Genomic DNA, 23,450 nt, shown 5'->3' with positions numbered 1-23,450 from the left:
CACAGATCTATTAAGTGCCACTGCTCAGCTGAATCTTGTGCCCTGGGTTCCTTCATGTGCTCACTTCAGCTACCATGGTCAAGTTTTTGTACCAAAACCCTAGTCACCTAAGGATTCTTCCATATCAGATAACAAGCACACTACCTGTTGCCTCTGGCCAAGTCTTTTTCCTTCTTTAGCTGAGACAAGAAACCTGAAAGTGGACAATGAATAGCCTGTCTTGTGCTTTGCTCTGCCCTTTCCCTCATTATTAGGTATTTGTTTTGATATTTCAGCTTTTCCCCTTGATCTTGTGATTGTCATAAACATTCATTTCACTCTGTAAAGCTTCAAAGTCAACGATAATTGGTGCATTTTGCATCCTGGTTTGCAGTCTGTAAGAATACATCCGTGTAATTGGCTGATTACTCTGCATGATGATATCACTGTTAAAATCACCTTGGCTTGGCAGCTAATTCAAATTCATATTTAAAAATAGAGAATCCAAAAATCTACTGGATCCGCTAGATTTTTGTGGTCAGCTTTCTTTAAGGACAATGGGGAACACTGTCTCTATCACTGACTATTAAATCTGAACCATTGTCCTGGGAAAAATCCATGAACTGCTCTTTATTGCTTTAAAATGTTGGCATAATCTGGACAGAATCACAAAATAAATTGTTTGAAATGTTCACAACTAGGTGTGGTCCAAATCTAAGAATAGTAGCGTGTGTTATTTTCTCTAATTCACACATCGTTATAGTTTGTAAGTAACACTAAAGTATTTTTTTAAATGGTAATGATATTTAACGAATTGTTTTATTTTTCTTAAGTCATTGCTTACTGTCAAGTCTACTCAAATGGGAGCTTTGCTTACACTCCTAATTAATTTTGTTTTTTTTTGTAGTCCTATTGTCTACCCATGACTCTTAACAACATGAACACCCTGCAGTTTATCCCACACAAAGACTACACTGCAAACCGCCTTGTTACTGGAGTACTGCAGCTGGCCAGTAACACTTCACTCATGTTAGATGAGACGCTATTGGAACAAGGGCAGCTGGATGCTACAGGTCAGAACTAAACTTGACAGTTTGCATCAAATTTTACCGCCAGTGTGCTTGATGAACTATCTTTGTTCGACTGCAGTAGTGTTGTTGTTTCAGATGCTGATGTGAACCTTGATGAACAACTGAATAACTTACACACCCCCTAATCTGGGAACTAGCATAGGAAGGACTGAAGAGGAGGAGGATGAGAAGATTTTGTGGAATGACAGAACAGACTAAAATTAAAGATTATGAGGTCAACACAATTCTCTGTAAAGCAGCTAAACTACCCAAAGCAGTCTTTTAGACTGACTACATCCCCAGATTGAATTAATCATCAATTCAAGTTTCTGCCAATTGTACCAGTGCAAGCCCTTTTGAAAAGACTTTTGGAATTAGGATAATAAAATGTGAGGGTGGATGAACACAGCAGGTCCAGCAGCATCTCAGGAGCACAAAAGCTGATGTTTCGGGCCTAGACCCTCAGAATTAGGCTTTCTTTTCTTTAGGTACAGGGCACTATTAAGCACCTTTGTCAAAATATTAAAAATATTGAATTCACTAATAGACTACAGCACTTCAGTGAAACAGCAGAATGGTTATGTGTACCCATTAAAAGTTATTTTATTCATTTAAACTTGAGTTACATCTGGTGGACTGGACCCATATATAATTATGTTGCAGTAAATGTGTTTGTGGCGACATTAATAAAACTGGAGCTATTTACTACTCTTGAATATTTAGACAATTTTTAATGAAAAGGGGAAAAGAAATGAATGTCCTAAAGTGCTGCTGGGTGACTTTGTAGTCAGTAAATGAGCCATAATTAACAAGGCAAGTGGTATGTTGTCCTTGATTGGCAGTACAGGAATGGAAGTGTTGGGAACATTGTACAAGCTTTTGTTGATTTAGTTGGAGTTGGTTTAAATTTGATAGGTACTGCTGCAGTTACTTGAATGCATTACTCTTACAAAATAATAAAACACTAACTTTATTTTGCACTGATAGATTTCTAAACCTGAAGCAGTAGTAATTATCTTGCAATATAAACCACGTCATACACGATCACTGCAAATGGCCAATTTTTCACAGGTGTCCGAAATGTGACAGCTCTTGGTAATTTGATTACCTGGCAGAAGGTGGACTATGACTTCAGCTACCATCAGATGGAATTCCCTTGCAATATTAATGTACTCATCACTTCTGAAGGAAGATCTCTCTTACCGGTACATGTACTCTGTGGATGTGTCTCTTTGTACAACTCACGTATATTTCACATGCCATGTTCTTTTTGATTTTTGTTCTAAGCAAGTTGTGTGTAATGCATCCATGTTTTTTTTTCTCACTGCAATTAATATTCTATTATCAATGCCATATCCATTAATTAAGTTTGACTTATAAGAAAGTCTTCTGCGCTTCCAGATTTTAGAATCAACATTAATCATTAACATTCCATTTTATAACAAAACTTAGCAGATTTTATTAAAGGATACTGGTAATACTTCTTTTAATTGCAAGTACTTAAACTTTACACAAACCATTTTACCTTTATTGGTGGACTAAAACACTTAGCAAGTTTAATCTTTAAAAAGACTCAAACACTCTTTCGATCTTAGAATTAGCCCAGCAATCTGAACATGATGCATGATAGATTCAAGGTCCCTATAAAATTTGGAGGTTTTGTGACCCTATCCAATTCATGACTCAAAATATCTTGCGTAATTAATAAAAGTCTCTTAATTTACAGGGAGGTAAAAAATGTAAAAATAAAGATTAATTTCTCAATTTAATGTTTTAATTGCATCTGTAATTGTTACAACTGCAGCTACCATTTCATGTTTGTTTTGTTGGTGACGTTATAAGCACAGATATTGTAGACAAACTCAACCTGACCTGTTTATTATGCTGATCGCTTCTGTCAGAGCTTATCTTGATAGACAATACACTCATTTTGAAGAAGTCTTACCAGATTTGAAATGTTAATTCCCTTTGTCTCTGTCTCAATAGATGCTGAGTTTCCCAGCATTCTCTGTTTCTTTCATATTTCCAGCTTCCATAGTATTATATAATTCATAGATTTAGACAGTTGAGAAAAGGCCTTTGGGCCCATCGAGTCTGCAGCACCATAACTACCCCTAAAAGTGCATTAATCCTAATTTCCTGCGTTTGTCCCATATCTTTGAACGTTATGATATTTGAAATACTCATCCCAATGTCTTTTAAAGGTTTTAAGGTTTCCACCCTCCATCCCTACCTTTCCAGGCAGTGCATTCCATATTCCTACCACCTGCAGACTGAACATGTTTTTCCCCAAATCCCTTCTGAATCTCCTCCCCATTATTTATACTATCTCCATACTATGAGCTCTTTACTTTGTTTCATTTTTCTTGATTACTTTCTGTTAATGCTTTGCAAGGCACTATTTGAATATCATAAAATGAAATATAGTGACCTCATAACTAAACAAATACATGCGACAACCTAGCAAAAGGAGTGAAGTTGCAAGTATCGTTTGCACTCACTGTGTAATGTACGTCTTTGTCATGTGCATGAATGTTGCTAATAAAGATGTTATGAATTATTAAAGTGCAGGTTGTTATAAAGTGGCACATGAGAATATTTTTAAAATTGCTCTTTTTCTTGGTGTCCGTTCCAGTGCTGCCTTGTGAAATTTATGTAAACAAACTCTTTCTCTGATTTATAGTCTGACTGCCAAGTCCACCTACAACCTCAGATGGTTCCTGTCAACATTGAAGAGTATATGAGTAACTTGCAAACAGCTGTAGTGCCATCCATGCTCAAGAAATTTCGCATATATCTGAGTTTACTGAAACTGATGGACTACAGTATATCAGATGACGTGACCAAGGTTTGGTGGTTTCTTTTAGTTTTGATAAAGGCTACATTTCAAATTCTGTAGCTGGTTGCATGTTTCAGTCTGTAATTCGCTATATTGTAGGCAGTGGAAGAAGATTTTGTGGAGATGAGGAAGAGTGATCCACGGAGCATAACTGCAGAAGACCTCCATCAGTTGCTTGTTGTCGCAAGGTAAATGATGAGAAATGAAGTGGCTCATTTCCTTTGTTGGAACTCTTCCCAACAAAAAAATTACACCGTGAATCACTTCTGTTTCCTCACTTGTACTGTTTCAGTTCAAAAACTGCCAGATTCTGAATAACCTCTTACTGAGAGCATGAGTAAAAGTTAGGTTTGACTGTGGAAACTCAGTTGCTCTTTCCTCTCTTCTTGTTCCTCAGGCACTGTCTTTTGGTCATTGTTTCAGAAAGACTTGACATCTGTTTCTTGTTATCTTTGTTAAAACATTTGCACTGTTTGTGGGATGATACTGGGATGGAGGAAGTTGCAATGCAAACATTGGAATGAAGGCAAAGATTTTAACTTCACAATATTTTGTAAGGGTGTCAGTCGATGAAGAAAGGAGTAAATGAATGGGACAGCGCAGTAGGATGTTAAGCATTGAGAGAGGTTGAATGATAGGAGGACAACAAGGAGATTATGGAAACCTAAGAACAGTGGTAGGTGATTTAGCCCCTCCAGTCTGTTTCATCATTTAATGAAATCATAGATGATCTGTGGCCTAACTGCAAATATGTGCCATTGGCTCATAGCTGTAATACCTCTGCTTAACAAAAATTTATTAATTTCCATTAGTTTTATATCACAAGTACTTAAATGAGTAGTGAAAAGTTTACACTTTGCCACTTAGGGCGTCATCTTAAGTGCCAGGTACCTAGGTACAGATTCTTCAGGACAAAATCTTAAAAGAAAAAAAATCAACAATTTGAAAAACAACAAAATCAAGCATCTAGTATTACTGATTATAGGAATAAGTTGGAAAATTGGAAAATAAGAGGTTCAGAATGACAGTCTTTCCACTGCAGTTCACGTTGGAACCTTAGCACTTCCACCTTTTTTCATTTTCAGTTCTAATAATTGTTGTATTGTCTGGTGTGAGCTTTCCTGATGATTACTGTCTTAAAAATATAATCAAGTTTAGTTTGTAGGAAAGAAAAAGGCACCGAGTTTGGCCTTGTATCTTCAGTACCCAATTAGCTCCCTTATAAACGGTCACATTTTTGGATTTTTTTGAGGAATTAGCAGTTAAGCATTGATTTAAGTTTGCATTTGCTTAGTGCTAGCTCAGGAACTGAATGTTTCATCCCATTAAGATAACCAAACTGAGAAATAAGTTAAGAATAGAGTTAATTAGGATAGAAAAAATTTGGTGCAAGTGTTCAAGTTAAAATAATCCTTTCAGTTTACCTACGGTAAAAAGTTTCATTATTGAACTAACAGCTTAGAACATTAAAAGCTAACTTTAATTTACTTTAAAAGGTTGGTGTCACTGAGTGCTGGCCATGTGACCTTATCACGAGAGAGATGGCAGCGAGCAAAGCAGTTGGAGGTTCTACGCAAAAGCAGGCTGCAGCAGCAAACCCATGTAAATGGCAATGAACCTTAATGATGGACAGTCTTTAAAATGCAAGAGATTATCGAACATGCATCAGTGGGCTTTATTTAAATTTGAAGAACTTACATTCCTTCTCAGCCCACCTGCCAAATCATCTGTCATCAGGTTGAGGAAAAACAAGTTTTTCCCCTCTTTATAGATCATTTGTATCAGATTTTCTTAGAAATTTCTTAAATCTAAATTCTACTTTATTTCTGATTTGTGTTGCTTGAACTGCATTTTAGTTAAATGCATCCATTTGTGAAAATATCTTCTACATTCCTCTACTATATAATTTTCAAATACAAACTATTTTTGTAATTTTGTAAACTACATTTGCATAACATTGTACTCGTTTAAAAATTGCTTTTTTTAAAAAGTGAACTATGAAGATTTCAACAGATCTTACATTCTTTCTCTCTCTTTGAAATGATTAATCTTATTGTGAGACAGGGATGTAGTGTCTGAATATCCAGATCTAAACTTGTACAGGGACATTGGAACAAACAGTTTGTTTACATCACAGATTTAACATGGACAACTTTTTGTTTCATCACTCGGGCTAACTTCTAACACTGAAGCATTCCCTTATTTATCACTTTTGATATTAGTGCTCAATTTACTGGGTATTTAAATTATGTAGAAGCTGCCTTCAAACCATTACTGTATTTTTGCATCTATTCGAAAAAATTTTTCTTAATTCAGTGAAGTATCGACCAGCAATTTATACTAATTGCAAGTCAAATGTGCAATTTGGCACATCTGATGCAGTGGGATAGAATTCCTGATGGGGCAGATGGGCTGAAATGGCCTTCCCTTTGTCCATACTTGGACATTACTCAATTATGTAGAATATTTGCATCTGGTAACAAGTGAACAGTTAAATTAGTAGTTAGTAGACTTGTATGAATAAGCCAGGTTGTATCATTTGGTACTAATTAAGCCTGCTCTGACACACAAACTTTGTAGCAGCCTTAAATATTTTGACCATTTGATTCAATTGGTATTATAAACACACGCATTCTCACTTTTAATCTGAGTTGGTGGAGTATGAGAAAAGGCAGTGCATTATCAGACAACTGGAAATCAGTTAAAACAATTCCATGGTATAATTTTTTCACCACTTGGTTGTAGTTTATATGCTAGATCAGGATTACTTGCACCTGAACAAATCGTTTTTAAAGTACCTTTAACATTCTGTATTACTGGATTGGATGGTTAAGCTTAACTGGTATGCTGTATTTTTTAAGTTGTCGGGAATTCGGGTTAAGGAAGTCATTACAGAACAATAGAACCTATCTTCTCTACCCACTGGCAGCATGGTCTACCCCCAGGATTGATACTCAATTTTCCTGTGCTTTGCCCCAACATTGTGATTTATTTCAAAACCTGAACAGCTTCCATTCATCAGTGCAAGACTAAATCTGGAGCAATTTTAAGTAGCGTGGTTACCTTGAACTAGGAACTGTATTAGAAATGTCCAAACTTCAATAATAACAGGCCCTGACAGCTCAGAGGAGGAGAGTAAATCAAGCACAGCTGACTTCATGCAAAGGTCTAGAGACCAGTTTCATCTTCTCAAATTGATGTGCTTCCCAACTCCTAAACCTGTTGTGTATTTAGTGTATTTTTATAGCAGATGGACTAAACTTCAATATCAATTGAATTGGAACTTTTCCAGCTGATGACAGCCAAGTTCCAATTTAAACTTTTTTAAAATATGCATTGAGTCAGTTTTGCATTCCCTTAATAGAAAATATTGGTTTTAGGGAACAAACATTTTATTGGAGGAACTGAATTTAGGCATTAAGTACTCTGGTATAGTTGGAGATGGTGTTCATCCATCTTTTCTATTTCAACAATATCCCTTAAGCGCCTTTCTCCTGACCTGTACAATTTACTGAAGCAAAGCATATTACAGTTGTGCCTTCCTGACCCTTTTCAGCAAGCAGCTGTTATTTAATAGTAAATGAAGTCATGAATTCTGTCGAGAAACTTTAAAAGCATTTGAGCATTAATTGACATGGTGCCCAAAACAGATTTAGTAAACACCAAAGCTTTGAAGCCTTACAACCAGAGAATTCAAAGTAAAGTTAAAGTTAATGTATTGAGCATTTTCCCTCCCAAAAGTGTTTACTGAAAACTCCATCTTTAAGAGAGCAGTTTTTTTGTGTTGTAATGGCTTTGCTCAAGAAATTCATGTTTGCGCTTAAGATGCTTTCCTTGATTGTTTTGCCCCCAAGGTTTCCAGTGCTCCATTTAACAAAGTAATGTGGTTGAGTAAAGTCAGTCTTTGTCACCTTTTCAAATATACTGACTTCTGGATTTGGTTGGTTTGGAGTTCAGAGCAGCTGTTGATAAATTTGATTAATTCAGAAGAGTTGATACAGAAACATATTGCCTTTTGCATTACAATTTGGAGTACCGTGTTTCTGCATTTTTTTTAAAAAAAAGCCATTGAGCTGACTTTGATCCATTGTTATTTCAGAGATGCACTGCCATTTTTTTAAGAAAGTTTCTGCTATTGTCATAGAATTCTGTGACATTGTTAAATGTTGGACAGTTCCAGCTTCCTCTCAAAAACACGTGTAATTAAAGGGGAGGATAAATCTGCATTTTCAGCAAAGAATTGTGAGGCTAGTGATTTTTTTCCATGTGATCTTTGAAGATTTCTGTACAGTGATCATCAGGGATATTTACTGTAAATTACTGTTTCTTAAACAAATTAAAAGCTACTTTTTTTAAACTTTGATTCCTTTGGGGTGGTAATGGTCTTTATCAGAATTTGAAAAGATTGGAACCTGAATGGCCCTGTGTCACAAGATCCTCACTTTATGGCTTACTTATTGCCAAATTAACTGATGCTAAAATTGGCATTGGTCACCTGAGCTCTGGAGGAAAGTAATTCAAACAATGCCTTCTAGTCGGGATACTTGTTTGGAATCATTGTTTTTAGGAGCTTCCCATGTTGAATCAAAACTTAATGCTGTGTTCAAAAAGTGGGCCTGTCACCATCCACCCTCCACCAGGTGCTTTCATGACACTGTTGATAGTGAGCCAGAGAGGAAGTGAGGTGTTTGGAAATGGCTGTGTTTAAAAACAACCAATCTCTTTGCCTAACTTGTTTCCACTTTTGCCCTGGACTCAGTCTCCACTTAGCCACTCACTCATGCCTTTCCTTTCCCACCCTACCCCTGGCATCAAGATAAAGACAGCTTTTCCTGGATCCTATAAATCAGTTCTGAAGGTGGTCATGGGACTCAAACATGAACTCAAACTCAGTAAGGCTCAGATGGCTGTGTGGAGCTGGAGGGACACCACAGGCCAGACAACATGAGAGGATTGCCCAGCATGTCTTGCAGCATTTGTAGAGAGACAGAGTTTCTCCAGTGTGGCGAATTTTTTTTTGGATCGGGTATAGGTGGTATTTTACCCTTCAGTTACCATTGCTTGAATTAGCTTTTACTCAAAATTAAATTCATTCAGCTGTTACAATGGAATGGCATTCATGTGACCAAACATTGTCCAGGCTACTGCACTACTATTCCCAAAAACCTTACAATTATGCTATAATTCTTCACCAATAAAAACAAAAGGTAGTCAAACCTAAGGTTGTGGCTCATAAAACTTCATTTATCCTGGGAGTCATGCAATCAGTTTCTAATAGGTGCAACCATTTTTCTTCTGCCTAGCTGACTCCAACCATGGAAAGCTCTCCCATCCTGAGGTTTGACAAGAGCACCTCTACTGTGGAGATTTATCAGGCTAATTATGAAATTAACACTGCTGCAGAAAATAGATTTGAAATAAACTTCATGTCTATTCTGACGATGCAACCTTGTAAATCAACACTTCTAAAATACGTCACTGTTTAACTTAGGATGACCTGAACAACAGTTGGTTGGATTACATTTATGTCCATTGTAGGTAGATACCTTTTGCTCATCTGCCAGTGATGCTACCAAACATCTTCCCCTTGTGTCAACACTGTGCGTAATCACCACTCCCCTTGACACAGGGGAGGAAATGACACTTGTCCATTTTGTTCCTCCTGTGCAACCACGGCCCCAAGCAATACTTCCAGGTGGAGCAGTTTTACTGGTTTTACTCCAGTTTTTGTGTACAGTGTGGTGTCCTTTACATTGGTAAAATAAATTTAAATTAACCACATTTGAAGAACACCAAGTCAATTCGTAAGCACAATACCAAACTACTAGTCACGTATCACTAATTCTTAACTCACTTCCTACTGACCTCTCTGGACCCTGCAGTGTTCCATCAAAACTCAATGGCACTTTGTGGGCTTCCAGATTCACACTCAAGTTCACTATCAAACTGTGGTCTCTGACTGGTTTAGTTTGTCAGTCATAAGTAAGTCACTGATTCTGCTTTACCACCTATTTTCTTCACTTGTCCCATTATCATCCTCTTGTTTTGCAACATCACCTCTTTTGACATTCTTATACCCTATCCCACATGTAACTTTTTTTTCCCCATCCTCTCAGCCCTTTTCCCCATTTCTCTGAACTTGCTTTAAACCAATTCAGCTCAAAGACAATTGACCAAAATCGTTAATTATTTCACTCAATTCTGGCTAGTTTGTTTTTTCTTCAAATTAAAATCTACATCTCAGTCGCGTCCATTTTTGTCTTCTTCAATGGTGCACCAAAGGCTATTTGTACTCAGCCAATGTGTTCAAAGGTGCAGTAATCACTAAATAAATGGGTGAATTTTAGCACTGACTTGCACTGAGGAAAAAATATAAACATATGTTTTGCTTTATTTTTTATTAAAATAATGTACATCCCTCATCAAAATACACTGGAGTATATCTACTTTGAAGCATATGTGGATGGTTTTTAAACATTCCAAAGAAACCACACTGACAAAACAACATGAATAAATAAGCACATTTAAATATTTAAAAGTGATAATACCAGGAGTTTATTACAGGAATAAGTGGTTTAATTTGCTTAGAAATCCTCTGCAACAGAGACTAATATCAAATCACAATTAAGACAATGTTCAGGAACTTGCTGGTTTTTATGTCACGTTAACAATCTAGCTACAGTACATCTATGGAAAATACAGGCACTAGCTATAGGATCCTACTAATGCTACATCAGATTGAAGTCAAGCTTTCCCAAGCCCCTTCACTTAGCTGTGGGTAACTTTCATTTGGACACTTTTTTCCAGTAATGAGACAATCAAGGAAAGTAATACTCATTTTCTTGGTAATTTAGATAACAGTGTAATACTTCAGTGAAATTATCAAGATATTGAAGTCCCTTGAATTTGAGCTGATATCAATAAACTGAAACGTCTTTATGGAGTGCTTTGTTCAGTCTAAACTATTCGCCCCAACCTGTGGCAGTTGCCCTGTATGGCAGAGAAGACAACTAGGTCAAAATACACTTCACTATCCCACTAATAAAATTCAGTGCAACACAAACTAAGTGCAAGTTCTTAAGTTGTGTGGCATGATGTGGTTGTTACATGTAGCATAAAAACTCCTCTCTAGTTATACAGTAGATAAAGCCATCTGGAACATTTTGGGTTAGCCCATTACAGTTAACTAGGGTTACAAATGGCCCTGGCCTAATATATACTACCACAATTAAATATTGCACATTGGCCTGTTCAGTAGTTAGTGCTGCAGTAGCTTAAACAAAAAGATCCAGGATTACCCAGATTCATTTACAGTGACCGTCAAAAAACCTCAAATGCCTTGTTAAAGGCAGCATACAAAATTACGGATCATTTTAAAGGGCACCTGGTCTTGGGTCATAACTTAAAAAATATTAGATCTAGTCAAGGTTGGAAAGGACCCATCAGTAGCTAAATTTGGATTATCCTGGTCCGACACTGTGTAAACATATCGGTCAGTTGCGGATGCTGCCCTTCGTTTCCACTATCAGGAGTGCGCTGAACTTTTCCCACTGCAAAGTTTACCCCCTGAATCAGTCCTGCTTGGGTCATGCTTGCTACTTGGACCATAGAGCTTCGGATCTTAGCAAATGGTGAAACAGCCCTGCTCCCCGAGTCATCTGCTGCTGATGGAGTTGCTTGTAAACTAGCTTCCACTTCAGGTGAATGGAGTACACAGGTTGAACTGTTGTTATCAGATGACACAGCAGGTTCTATTGAAAGTAGCGATTGATTCGAGGTAGCTGAGGGTACATCCAGCTGGGAGGGTCTTGATAAAAGTGGTTCCACCATCTCTGGTTCAGATTTAGACTTGCTGCCCAAGATGGTATTGCTTTGCTCTAGTTGTTGCTGATGGAAAGCACGGATTCCAGCAGTAGCCTCTGGATCTTTGTGCTGTGCATCTTGGATAAACTGGTGACAGTAAACATCAGTGGGAGTGTTGAAATCCACCAGGATACCTTCATCTGCATTTGGTGCTTTGCCAGAGAGCTGGACATTAATCATGTCTTTACTCATATGTTCAGAATCACACTGAGCTATGTGCATTTCTGAAGGATTACTTGGAATACTAAAATCTGAACTGCTAATAGATTGCGATCGACTTCCTAATCGTGACCGAGGTCCTGTAGCAACAATACCACAACTGGGAAGAACATAATCGCACTGCCCGACATCTTCAGAATCTGTCAGCTGGCATTCATCATCTGATTTTGAATTGGAGAGGAAACCATCTGATGCAAAAGAGTCCGAGTTGGAAGAGATCTCTATGTCAGAATCAGAATCATCTTTAGAGACTACCACTGGTGAATCAGAGCTCCCCAAGCTACTGTCAGACTTCCACAGATTTACTCGCAGGTTTGGTCTTAAGAAGTTGACCTTCATCTCTGGCTTTGGAAAGTTGCCAAGTTTGCGAAGGCTTCCAATACTCACATTGGATTTTGTTTGCTTTACTTTTTGATTGAGAGAAGAAAACTTGTTCATGAGGAAGTTCTTGCCTTGAGTTAAGCTTGTACTGCTTGAAGCCTGACTCTTGGATCGGATGCCAAGGATATCTTCATGTGGTTTACTGTGCTTCCTGCAAGACAATGTAGAATTCACTCACTCCCTTCACAGTCAAAAAAAGCTTTATTCAAAAATATTACTACATTACCTCTAAGCCAAGACAAACCGAGCAGTTAAAAGAATACATTAATAAACTTGCACTGCAAACTTTTGCAGTAGTCAGTATATCAACTTTACCTTCACTTGAGTGGGCTGTGCCAAACTAGATTGTTTAAATTTAGGTAGAATTGCATTTCAATACCAAATCCAACAGTTTGTTGTAAGGGCTTCAAGAAGAAATGAAGTCCCAAGCAAACGAGATGGGTTTCTTTGGGAAAAGAAATCACGTCCCACCTCCCCGGACATTAGTACATATGGAGGGACATTTCTTCAACAATTCAGTGACTGGCAACAATCTGACCACTCAAAATAATACAAGCTGCAAACACAACATCATGCCTGACATGTAAACTGCAAGACTGACTTCAGAAAACTGATCAAGTTCTCCCTATCTTCTAAAAATATTTAACTCACGGATTCCTGAGACAGATGAGAAACAAGATTCCAATCTGAACAGAAAGCAACCATGTTGGAAGTAGGGAACATTCATCAACCAAATACATTTCATTGGGAAAGACAGCCACCAGATAACCTGTTTCTACACTGGCCTGAGGTGAACCCTTCCCTTTTAACACTGGACTAGCTCTTTCATGAGAGCTATGGTCAAATGAGATGGATCAGATCATTAAAATAAAAGACCACATGGGAACACAAAAGTTCCCCTCCCTATTACTCACTACCCCAAACTGGAAATGTTCCTTTAGTACTGTTTGAAAATCATGGAATACCTGACTAATAACACTGTCAACTTTTGGTCAACTAATAGTACCTGTAGGTACTATTACTTAAAGGCAACAGCTCAACATCTCAGCCTTCTCAAGTGGAATTAGAAATTGGCAATAAGTGCTACTAGCCACATCCAGTGAACAAAGAGACAGCAACAAGTTCTTTTGTGGAACTCCAATGACATCATAAATGTTAGAAATTACAGTTATGACCGTCTACCATTAAGGAATCATGTAGAGGGCTCAAGCATTTCAGACAGATGGATGTAGCTGATATAGATTAACAATTACCTGTAATTACAGAACTAGAAAACCTTACCTACAGAAAAAACTGAACTTAAAACTGAGTTTGCACTATTTAAAAATCCTTCCTCCGCTCCTAAAATAGTAAAAAAACTACTTTTGGAGGTAATTGGGCTAATATGCTGTGAAAGTGATTCAAAAAAATGTTCAAGACTTATAACTGCCATCATTTTACAATGATACCATTCAGGGATGACAAATCATCTTTATTAGATTACTGTCTGATTGAGTCAGCTCCATTGCCTTGGTGGACACTCTTGCATAGTTCTTACACCATTGTAGAGTGTCCTGGTAGAATGAAGGCTACATGCCCAATTGCAAACTTCACAGCTTTTTTATTTCAAAGTGACTTTCAGAAGTTTACAGTTAAATCACCATGTTACCATGAATAACCACAACATTGTTATTGCTGCCAGATGTTACACTGACTTCAAAATTAGAAATGTACTTTAATGAACCTGGAAAACATTACAAAATTCCTTCCGGTATGCTTATAAAACCCACTATCCTCAATCAGAAAACACAACTTTTGTTTAAACAGACAAAGAACTACAACAATTTGACTTTTTCCATCACTTAGAGATTAGAAAAATGGCTGAGAAGTGACATGAATAAACAGTTTTAAGCATCAAAATCAGGTTTTCAGGAAGAGTCTGACAAGAAATCAAGCTTAAAAATGACTGCCCTGATTCTGTGATTGCTATCTGAGAATCCTCCATCTTTCGTCATTACAGCCACGCAAAGTGACAAATCTCTGGTGCCTGCAATGTACAGATTTACATTCACATTTACACTGGTGAAAAGCCAATTGTAATTCCCCACTACCCCATGTGGTGAAAACTCCAAAAGTGAAAAACCAATCTGAATAGATGGTGATGTTGCCACTTTTCACATTTAGTTAAAGATCCCAAAAAAACAGCTTGTTGAATGCAGTGTAAATGAGACTTTAAAACAGCATACCAGGTCACAATTATTGATAATCTCTGTAGTCCTGCAAAGCCCCATGATAAAAAACCCTTACATTTTAAATATAAACTCGTTTAAATTTTTTTTTAAAATGTCAACTTCCATCTTAAGCCCAATCTTTATCCCAATATTTGAAAAAGTGAAAGGATAACAAGTGAATTTTACTTCCTGCTGTATTTAAAAGAATTTTTCCACTGAGACTGGCTATTTAGTCTATCTAATGACATGACTATTATTGGATGGCAGAAAGCTACTACAGAAGTTTGAAGGGGGTATGCAATGGTTACTACATCTTTATGGGCGATTTTCTTCAAAGTCATCTGAGAGCCATTAAAAAAAAATCATTTATTTTTAGAATTGATAGTAGTACTGATCCCTGGGTAAACATTGCAGCAGTTTAATGTCATTGGGTGGAAAAGGGCACATCGCTCAAAAGTGAGCTGTTGCCAGCCACTGAAGACTCTATTACCTCAGTGTACTTTGCTGCCCATCCCTAGCCATGGGCTTATGTGACCGCAAGAAAAGTGGCAATAACCGTGCTTTTAAAGCAAAAGGGGGAACAAGGCAAAAGGAACATAGGTTCTAATGAAGGCCTAATGACAGGACATTCTTCAGACAATAACTAACATCTGGATAATAAAATGTGAGGCTGGATGAACACAGCAGGCCAAGCAGCATCTCAGGAGCACAAAAGCTGACGTTTCGGGCCTAGACCCTTCATCAGAGAGGGGGATGGGGGGAGGGAACTGGAATAAATAGGGAGAGAGGGGGAGGCGGACCGAAGATGGAGAGTAAAGAAGATAGGTGGAAAGAGTGTAGGTGGGGAGGTAGGGAGGGGATAGGTCAGTCCAGGGAAGACGGACAGGTCACAGAGGTGGGATGAGGTTAGTAGGTAGCTGGGGGTGCGGCTTGGGGTGGGAGGAAGGGATGGGTGAGAGGAAGAACCGGTTAGGGAGGCAGAGACAGGTTGGACTGGTTTTGGGATGCAGTGGGTGGGGGGGGGGGGGGGGGGGGGGGGGGAGAGAGCTGGGCTGGTTGTGTGGTGCAGTGGGGGGAGGGGATGAACTGGGCTGGTTTAGGGATGCAGTAGGGGAAGGGGAGATTTTGAAACTGGTGAAGTCCACATTGATACCATATGGCTGCAGGGTTCCCAGGCGGAATATGAGTTGCTGTTCCTGCAACCTTCGGGTGGCATCATTGTGGCAGTGCAGGAGGCCCATGATGGACATGTCATCAAGAGAATGGGAGGGGGAGTGGAAATGGTTTGCGACTGGGAGTTGCAGTTGTTTGTTGCGAACTGAGCGGAGGTGTTCTGCAAAGCGGTCCCCAAGCCTCCGCTTGGTTTCCCCAATGTAGGGGAGGCCGCACCAGGTACAGTGGATGCAGTATACCACATTGGCAGATGTGCAGGTGAACCTCTGCTCAATGTGGAATGTCATCTTGGGGCCTGGGATGGGGGTGAGGGAGGAGGTGTGGGGACAAGTGTAGCATTTCCTGCGGTTGCAGGGGAAGGTGCCGGGTGTGGTGGGGTTGGAGGGCAGTGTGGAGCGAACAAGGGAGTCACGGAGAGAGTGGTCTCTCCGGAAAGCAGACAGGGGAGGGGATGGAAAAATGTCTTGAGTGGTGGGGTCGGATTGTAAATGGCGGAAGTGTCGGAGGATAATGCGTTGTATCCGGAGGTTGGTAGGGTGGTGTGAGAGAACGAGGGGGATCCTCTTGGGGCGGTTGTGGCGGGGACGGGGTGTGAGGGATGTGTCGCGGGAAATGCGGGAGACGCGGTCAAGGGCGTTCTCGATCACCGTGGGGGGAAGTTGCGGTCCTTAAAGAACTTGGACATCTGGGATGTGCGGGAGTGGAATGTCTTATCGTGGGAGCAGATGCAGCGGAGGCGGAGGAATTGGGAATAGGGGATAGAATTTTTGCAGGAGGGTGGGTGGGAGGAGGTGTATTCTAGGTAGCTGTGGGAGTTGGTGGGCTTGAAACGGACATCAGTTACAAGCTGGTTGCCTGAGATGGAGACTGAGAGGTCCAGGAAGGTGAGGGATGTGCTAGGTGAACTGAAGGTTGGGGTGGAAGGTGTTGGTGAAGTGGATGAACTGTTCGAGCTCCTCTGGGGAGCAAGAGGCGGCACCGATACAGTCATCAATGTACCGGAGGAAGAGGTGGGGTTTGGGGCCTGTGTAGGTGCGGAAGAGGGACTGTTCCACGGAACCTACAAAGAGGCAGGCATAGCTGGGGCCCATGCGGGTGCCCATGGCCACCCCCTTAGTCTGTAGGAAGTGGGAGGAGTCAAAAGAGAAGTTGTTGAGGGTGAGGACGAGTTCAGCTAGGCGGATGAGAGTGTCGGCGGAGGGGACCTGGTCGGGCCTGCGGGACAGGAAGAAGCGGAGGGCCTTGAGGCCATCTCCATGCGGAATGCAGGTGTACAGGGACTGGACATCCATGGTGAATGTGAGGTGTTGGGGGCCAGGGAATTGGAAGTCCTGGAGGAGGTGGAGGGCGTGGGTGGTGTCACGGACGTAGGTGGGGAGTTCCTGGACCAAAGGGGAGAAAATGGAGTCCAGATAGGTGGAGATGAGTTCGGTGGGGCAGGAGCAGGCTGAGACGATGGGTCGACCAGGGCAGGCAGGTTTGTGGATTTTGGGAAGGAGATAGAAACGGGCCGTGCGGGGTTGGGGAACAATGAGGTTGGAGGCTGTGGGTGGGAGGTCCCCTGAGGTTGTGAATGGTGTTGGAGATGATGGTTTGGTGCTCGGGTGTGGGGTCATGATCGAGGAGGCGGTAGGAGGTGGTGTCGGAGAGTTGGCGTCTGGCCTCGGCGATGTAGAGGTCAGTGCGCCATACTACCACTGCGCCACCCTTGTCTGCGGGTTTGATGGTGAGGTTGGGAGGGAGCGGAGGGCTGCCCGTTCTGCGGGGGAGAGGTTGGAGTGGGTGAGAGGGGTGGAGAGGTTGAGGCGGTTAATGTCTCGACGGCAGTTGGAGATGAAGAGGTCGAGGGAGGGTAGGAGGCCTGGGGGTGGTGTCCAGGAGGAGGACTTGTGTTGGAAGCGGGTGAAGGGGTCAGTGGAAGGAGGGTTGGGTTCCCGGTTGAAGAAGTAGGCATGGAGGCGAAGACGGCGGAAAAACTGGTCTATGTTCGACACCTTCCACCCCAACCTTCAGTTCACCTGGGCCATCTCCAGCACATCCCTCACCTTCCTGGACCTCTCAGTCTCCATCTCAGGCAACCAGCTTGTAACTGATGTCCATTTCAAGCCGACCGACACCCACAGCTACCTAGAATACACCTCCTCCCACCCACCCTCCTGCAAAAATTCCATCCCCTATTCCCAATTCCTCCACCTCCGCTGCATCTGCTCCCACGATAAGACATTCCACTCCCGCACATCCCAGATGTCCAAGTTCTTTAAGGACCGCAACTTTCCCCCCACGGTGATCGAGAACGCCCTTGACCGCGTCTCCCGCATTTCCCGCGACACATCCCTCACACCCCGCCCCTGCCACAACCGCCCCAAGAGGATCGTCCTCGTTCTCACACACCACCCTACCAACCTCCAGATACAACGCATTATCCTCCGACACTTCCGCCATTTACAATCCGACCCCAACACCCAAGACATTTTTCCATCCCCTCCCCTGTCTGCTTTCCGGAGAGACCACTCTCTCCGTGACTCCCTTGTTCGCTCCACACTGCCCTCCAACCCCACCACACCTGGCACCTTCCCCTGCAACCGCAGGAAATGCTACACTTGTCCCCACACCTCCTCCCTCACCCCCATCCCAGGCCCCAAGATGACATTCCACATTAAGCAGAGGTTCACCTGCACATCTGCCAATGTGGTATACTGCATCCACTGTACCTGGTGCAGCTTCCTCTACATTGGGGAAACCAAGCGGAGGCTTGGGGACCGCTTTGCAGAACACCTCCGCTCAGTTCGCAACAAACAACTGCAACTCCCAATCGCAAACCATTTCCACTCCCCCTCCCATTCTCTTGATGACATGTCCATCATGGGCCTCCTGCACTGCCACAATGTTGCCACCCGAAGGTTGCAGGAACAGCAACTCATATTCCGCCTGGGAACCCTGCAGCCATATGGTATCAATGTGGACTTCACCAGTTTCAAAATCTCCCCTTCCCCTACTGCATCCCTAAACCAGCCCAGTTCATCCCCTCCCCCCACTGCACCACACAACCAGCCCAGCTCTTCCCCCCCCACCCACTGCATCCCAAAACCAGTCCAACCTGTCTCTGCCTCCCTAGCCGGTTCTTCCTCTCACCCATCCCTTCCTCCCACCCCAAGCCGCACCCCCAGCTACCTACTAACCTCATCCCACCTCCTTGACCTGTCCGTCTTCCCTGGACTGACCGATCCCCTCCCTACCTCCCCACCTACACTCTCTCCACCTATCTTCTTTACTCTCCATCTTCGGTCCGCCTCCCCCTCTCTCCCTATTTATTCCAGTTCCCTCCCCCCATCCCCCTCTCTGATGAAGGGTCTAGGCCCGAAACGTCAGCTTTTGTGCTCCTGAGATGCTGCTTGGCCTGCTGTGTTCATCCAGCCTCACATTTTATTAACTAACATCTGGATCAAGCTTTCAGATAAACCCATCCAGGTGAAAAGTTGGAGACTTTTGGATTAGTTGGAAACCACAATGGGGTTTTTTTTTTAAGAATGAATAAACAAAAAAGGACAGATTATTTTGTTTTTAATCCTGGCAGATTGCAATAAACATGTAAAAAAAGTCCAGGGAAGACCGTCAGACTTGGTCCGCAACTCTCTACTAAAGGCAGACTCAGCTTTCCTTATTTTAAAGATCCAGAAGATCAAAACATTATAGAATGAGAGAATTCGACATGCACAAATCACCACTCTCTTGGATACTGTGATAAACACAAAGCTGAACACTAAGTAATATTGAAGTGCAAAGTAGCAGTTGGTAAGAGCCCTTCTGCCTCAGTCTCCAACTATTTGTTTCAAAACTATTAGCTACACAGTTAAGAGATAATGGGAACTGCAGATGAGATTCCAAGATAATAAAATGTGAGGCTGGATGAACACAGCAGGCCAAGCAGCATCTCAGGAGCACAAAAGCTTTTGTGCTCCTGAGATGCTGCTTGGCCTGCTGTGTTCATCCAGCCTCACATTTTATTAGCTACACAGTTAAAATGTTTTCACCAATGTTTCAACTTTTTAAATCCCCTCCTGGTATGTTAGCAGTTATGTAAACGGGTCAAAACATCGGCCAGTAATGATGGAGAAAACAGTAACTTACATCAAAAACGATGTATAAACTACATGTTTTCAACAGTGAAAACATCGAGGCCTTGACAGAAGCAAACAGATTTGGTTCTCAGCCACACAAGACGATTATGGGACAAGTGACCAAGAGGTTGAAGTCACAACACCAGGTTATAGTCCAACAGGTTTAGTCAAAATCACAAGCTTTCAGAGCACAGCCCCTTTGTCAGATACAGTGAGACAGGAGACCACATGGACACAGTTTATAGGCAGACAGATCAAAAGATCATACAACTGGTGCGAGTGGAGTGTTCAGATAAGAAGTCTCTGCAGGTGACCAGGAGTGTTAGATAGTGAGTAAAATGTCAACATTGAATAACCAGCGAAGAGATGACCTATAATCCAATTAAGTGAGGCAGTGAGATTATTAAAAAAAAATTAAAAATAAGGTGGATATGGAGACAAACTAAATGACTAGAATAACATGATAACTTTCAGAGTCACATGCTGAGGGTCTAACCGAAATAGAAGTAATTCAATACTGTGCAAACTAATTAAGGTAGAGCTATCATAATTTATCAAGGTGATGCTATTAAAAACAGGACAGTAAGGAAGATTGCAGAGACAGAACAGTGTGGTGGGGTCACATGTAACGCAACCCAAACCCAAGATTACAATTAAGGTCATCATCCTGGGTACAGAACCTGGCTATCAGTCTCTGCTCGGCAATTCTTTTGTTGTCGTGTATCTCAACATCCAGGTCAGAGGACGCTAACCCAAAGATCGGAGGCTGAATGCCCTTCACCATTAAAGTGTTCCCCAACTGGGAAGGAATATCCCTGTCCGGCAATTGTTATGCAGTGCCCATTCATCCATTGTTGTAGTGCTTGCATGGTTTTTCCAACATACCGTACCCCGGGGCATCCTTGCCTGCAGTGTATGAGATAGACACAATGTCGGCCGAGTCACAGGAGTATCTGCTGTTTATGCGTTGGGTGCTATTCGTGAGATGGTAGTATCCATGTTGATGATCTGCTGAGGTTGCTATGACAGTGTCGTGCAGTGTTGTTCTAAAAGCTGAGAAGCGGAGGCGTTGAGGTGGTCATGGCGAGAGGCTCAATGACATGAAGACTGCAAAGAACATGGTGTAGTTTCTCCGCTCTGGGGAAGTACTGGACAATGAAAGCTACTCTCTGTCGTATCCCATGTCTGCCTTCCAAGGTGGTCATTTGTGGTTTTGCGCTGTGCCACATGAGAACCCTAACAAAGGGACTGCACTCCAAAAGCTTGTGATTTCAAATAAATCTGTTGGACTACAATGTGTGACTTCTGACTTTGTCCACCCCAGTCTAACACCAGAACTTCCACACTGAGGAAAAAAGGTTGGGGAGAGGTGGGCTTGAAGAGCACTTTTGAGAGGAAGGCAGAGGGTGAGATTCCCAGGATAGAATTTGAGAGCTTTAGCGACAGAAAGTACACTTGCAGTGGTGGGTTAACTAAAATCAAGCGTGTGGAAGAGACTCAAATGGAGGAGCTGAGAGATCTCAAAGGGTCACAGGGCGGCAGGAAGCTCTGGAAGTGATGCAAGAAGCCATGGCAGGATTTTAAGAAATGACAACTCTGAAAACATTACTTCACCTTGGGCCAACGCAGGTAAAATGCATAATTTTAAGAATTCTTGCTTCCAAGTTTACAGAAGCAGAATTATAGGTTTTGTTTTTGAACATGGCTGCAAGTTTTAAATTGCCCAAACTACCGTGTATGAAATAATAATTTTCTTTTAAGATGTTTGATAAATTGAGGATAATCACATTATCGAAGGGAATGGTCACTCCTTCAAAGCTTTTAAGTATGTCTCTGATAACCTCAATACTACACTTCCGCATCAGCCCAATGTGCTCAAATCCTCGAGCGGGGACTTGGAGTCAACGACCTGAGAGAACAGATTGTTATCTTGGGGCCTTTTGCTGCTGAGTATTAATTGAAAAATTCCCATATTCCCAGCTCAGTTGCAAATTAAGATTTAAACCAAGATTTTGCAAGCCCAGGCTGAAGCCACAGAACCTTGTGAACAGCCGGTGCAAGTTTGTATCAGAGATAATGGGAACTGCAGATGCTGGAGAATCCAAGATAACAAAGTGTGGAGCTGGATGAACACAGCAGGCCAAGCAGCATCTCAGGAGCATGCAGAGCACTTGAGACTCCAACAAAGAATTAGATCATAGTGCTGATAGGCACAGCTTTATTTTAAGACTTATTCCCTACTGCTGGCTCATTGAAATGGAACAGAGGGGTATCTGGGTACCTGCCTACTTAAATAAAAACTTCCTTAGAAAAGGAGAATGAAATAGGTATTTCATTCTTTGTTAGCTTATCACCTGCCATTTTAATATTAGCTGGTTTTTCTGGGCAGGTTATAATTGCACTGAGCAATGAAGGAACTCTGCTGTTCCCCTACCCCCACCCTACAAAATCTGCTGTTGCTCATTTCCGCCCCCCCCCCCCCCAACCCATATTTGTTCCCTATTCAGAAGGTGGCATTGCTGGCTAGGCCTGCATTCATTGCAATTGGGAGCCAACCACACTGCTGTGGATCTGGAGTGCACATCAGCCAAACCAGGTAAAGACAGCAGATTTTCTTCCCTAAATGGTGTTGGTAGATCAAATTTTTTTTTGTTTGGATAACAGTGGTTACCATTTGCCATTAGGCCAACTCTCCGTTCCAGACGTCAATGAACTTACATTCACCATCTGCCACACCAGGATTCATACCCATGACCCCTGGGGTGCCATACTGCTTGTCCAGCAATGTAACCACCATGCCACCACTGTCCAAGTGGATGGACTAAGTATTCCTTTACACTTCCAAAGGCACTGCATGACCAGTGCTTTGACCACACAAGTTATCGCACTGAGACTTGGACTTGTATAACCTCCAAAATGAAACCCCATCTCTGTTAGCTGCTTACAAGAACAGCCACCATTGAGCATCCTGCTCCACCCATGATCCACAAAGCAGATCGAATCCAAGAAACCTCACTCTATCAAAGTGGAAATGACCATAACATACAGCTTGCCGTGTTTGTGAGTTTTCAAAGAAAACAAGCATTTAATGATGTGCCAAAGAGGAGGAAACTAATAAAAGTTAAAGGTACGTGACATCAAAACAAATACATTCTTAAGAAAACAGATAGCAAGGGGATGGAAAGCAAAAACAAAAAAAAAAGGGTTAAATAAATATTTCTCCCTTCTCTCAAAAAGGTCTGTTGATCCAAATTGAGATTTAAAAAGAACTATACTGAAATTTGCCAGCAATGCCATATTAGAAAACATGCTTCTGGTCTCTTACTGGACAAGTTAATAGGATAAAGTGAACAAAGAACAGTCAGACTATATAGCCAATATGACAGGCTTCTCAAAGTGTTGGAGCAGGCATCTTACGAGAGGTGGGACCGAAAGGGGGAAGGAAAAATAAATGGGATCGAGAGCTTTAAACATTCCTCAATCAAGTGCTCTGGGCCACCCAAGCAATTTGGCATATAGCAAAGAGAAGAAACAGCAAATACTAATGAGAAAGTATCACATGAAAAATCACAGCAATGACCCTTGAAACTGGAACAGT

General features: G+C 41.6%; 2 protein-coding genes across 5 annotated transcripts in view; one reads left to right on the top strand and one right to left on the bottom strand.

Moving 5' to 3' along the window:
- mcmbp (minichromosome maintenance complex binding protein) overlaps positions 1 to 8,251 on the top strand; it is a 37,059-nt gene extending 28,808 nt beyond the window's left edge. For both annotated transcript variants that reach the window (XM_048551473.1, XM_059653050.1), the window contains 5 exons: positions 887 to 1,052; positions 2,121 to 2,254; positions 3,733 to 3,897; positions 3,988 to 4,076; positions 5,385 to 8,251. In XM_048551473.1, the coding sequence (XP_048407430.1) occupies positions 887 to 1,052; positions 2,121 to 2,254; positions 3,733 to 3,897; positions 3,988 to 4,076; positions 5,385 to 5,511 (681 nt within the window). In that variant the 3' untranslated portion in view covers positions 5,512 to 8,251. The remainder of the gene's footprint in view (positions 1 to 886; positions 1,053 to 2,120; positions 2,255 to 3,732; positions 3,898 to 3,987; positions 4,077 to 5,384) is intronic.
- Positions 8,252 to 9,704: 1,453 nt separating this feature from the next.
- inpp5f (inositol polyphosphate-5-phosphatase F) overlaps positions 9,705 to 23,450 on the bottom strand; it is a 189,579-nt gene continuing 175,833 nt past the window's right edge. For all 3 annotated transcript variants that reach the window (XM_048551468.2, XM_048551469.2, XM_048551471.2), the window contains one exon: positions 9,705 to 12,502. In XM_048551468.2, coding sequence (XP_048407425.2) covers positions 11,338 to 12,502 — 1,165 coding nt within the window. In that variant the 3' untranslated portion in view covers positions 9,705 to 11,337. The remainder of the gene's footprint in view (positions 12,503 to 23,450) is intronic.

The sequence above is a fragment of the Stegostoma tigrinum genome, chromosome 20 (assembly GCF_030684315.1).
Source record: "Stegostoma tigrinum isolate sSteTig4 chromosome 20, sSteTig4.hap1, whole genome shotgun sequence".
Classification (NCBI taxonomy): domain Eukaryota; kingdom Metazoa; phylum Chordata; class Chondrichthyes; order Orectolobiformes; family Stegostomatidae; genus Stegostoma; species Stegostoma tigrinum.
This window is presented reverse-complemented; position numbering and strand designations above follow the sequence as displayed.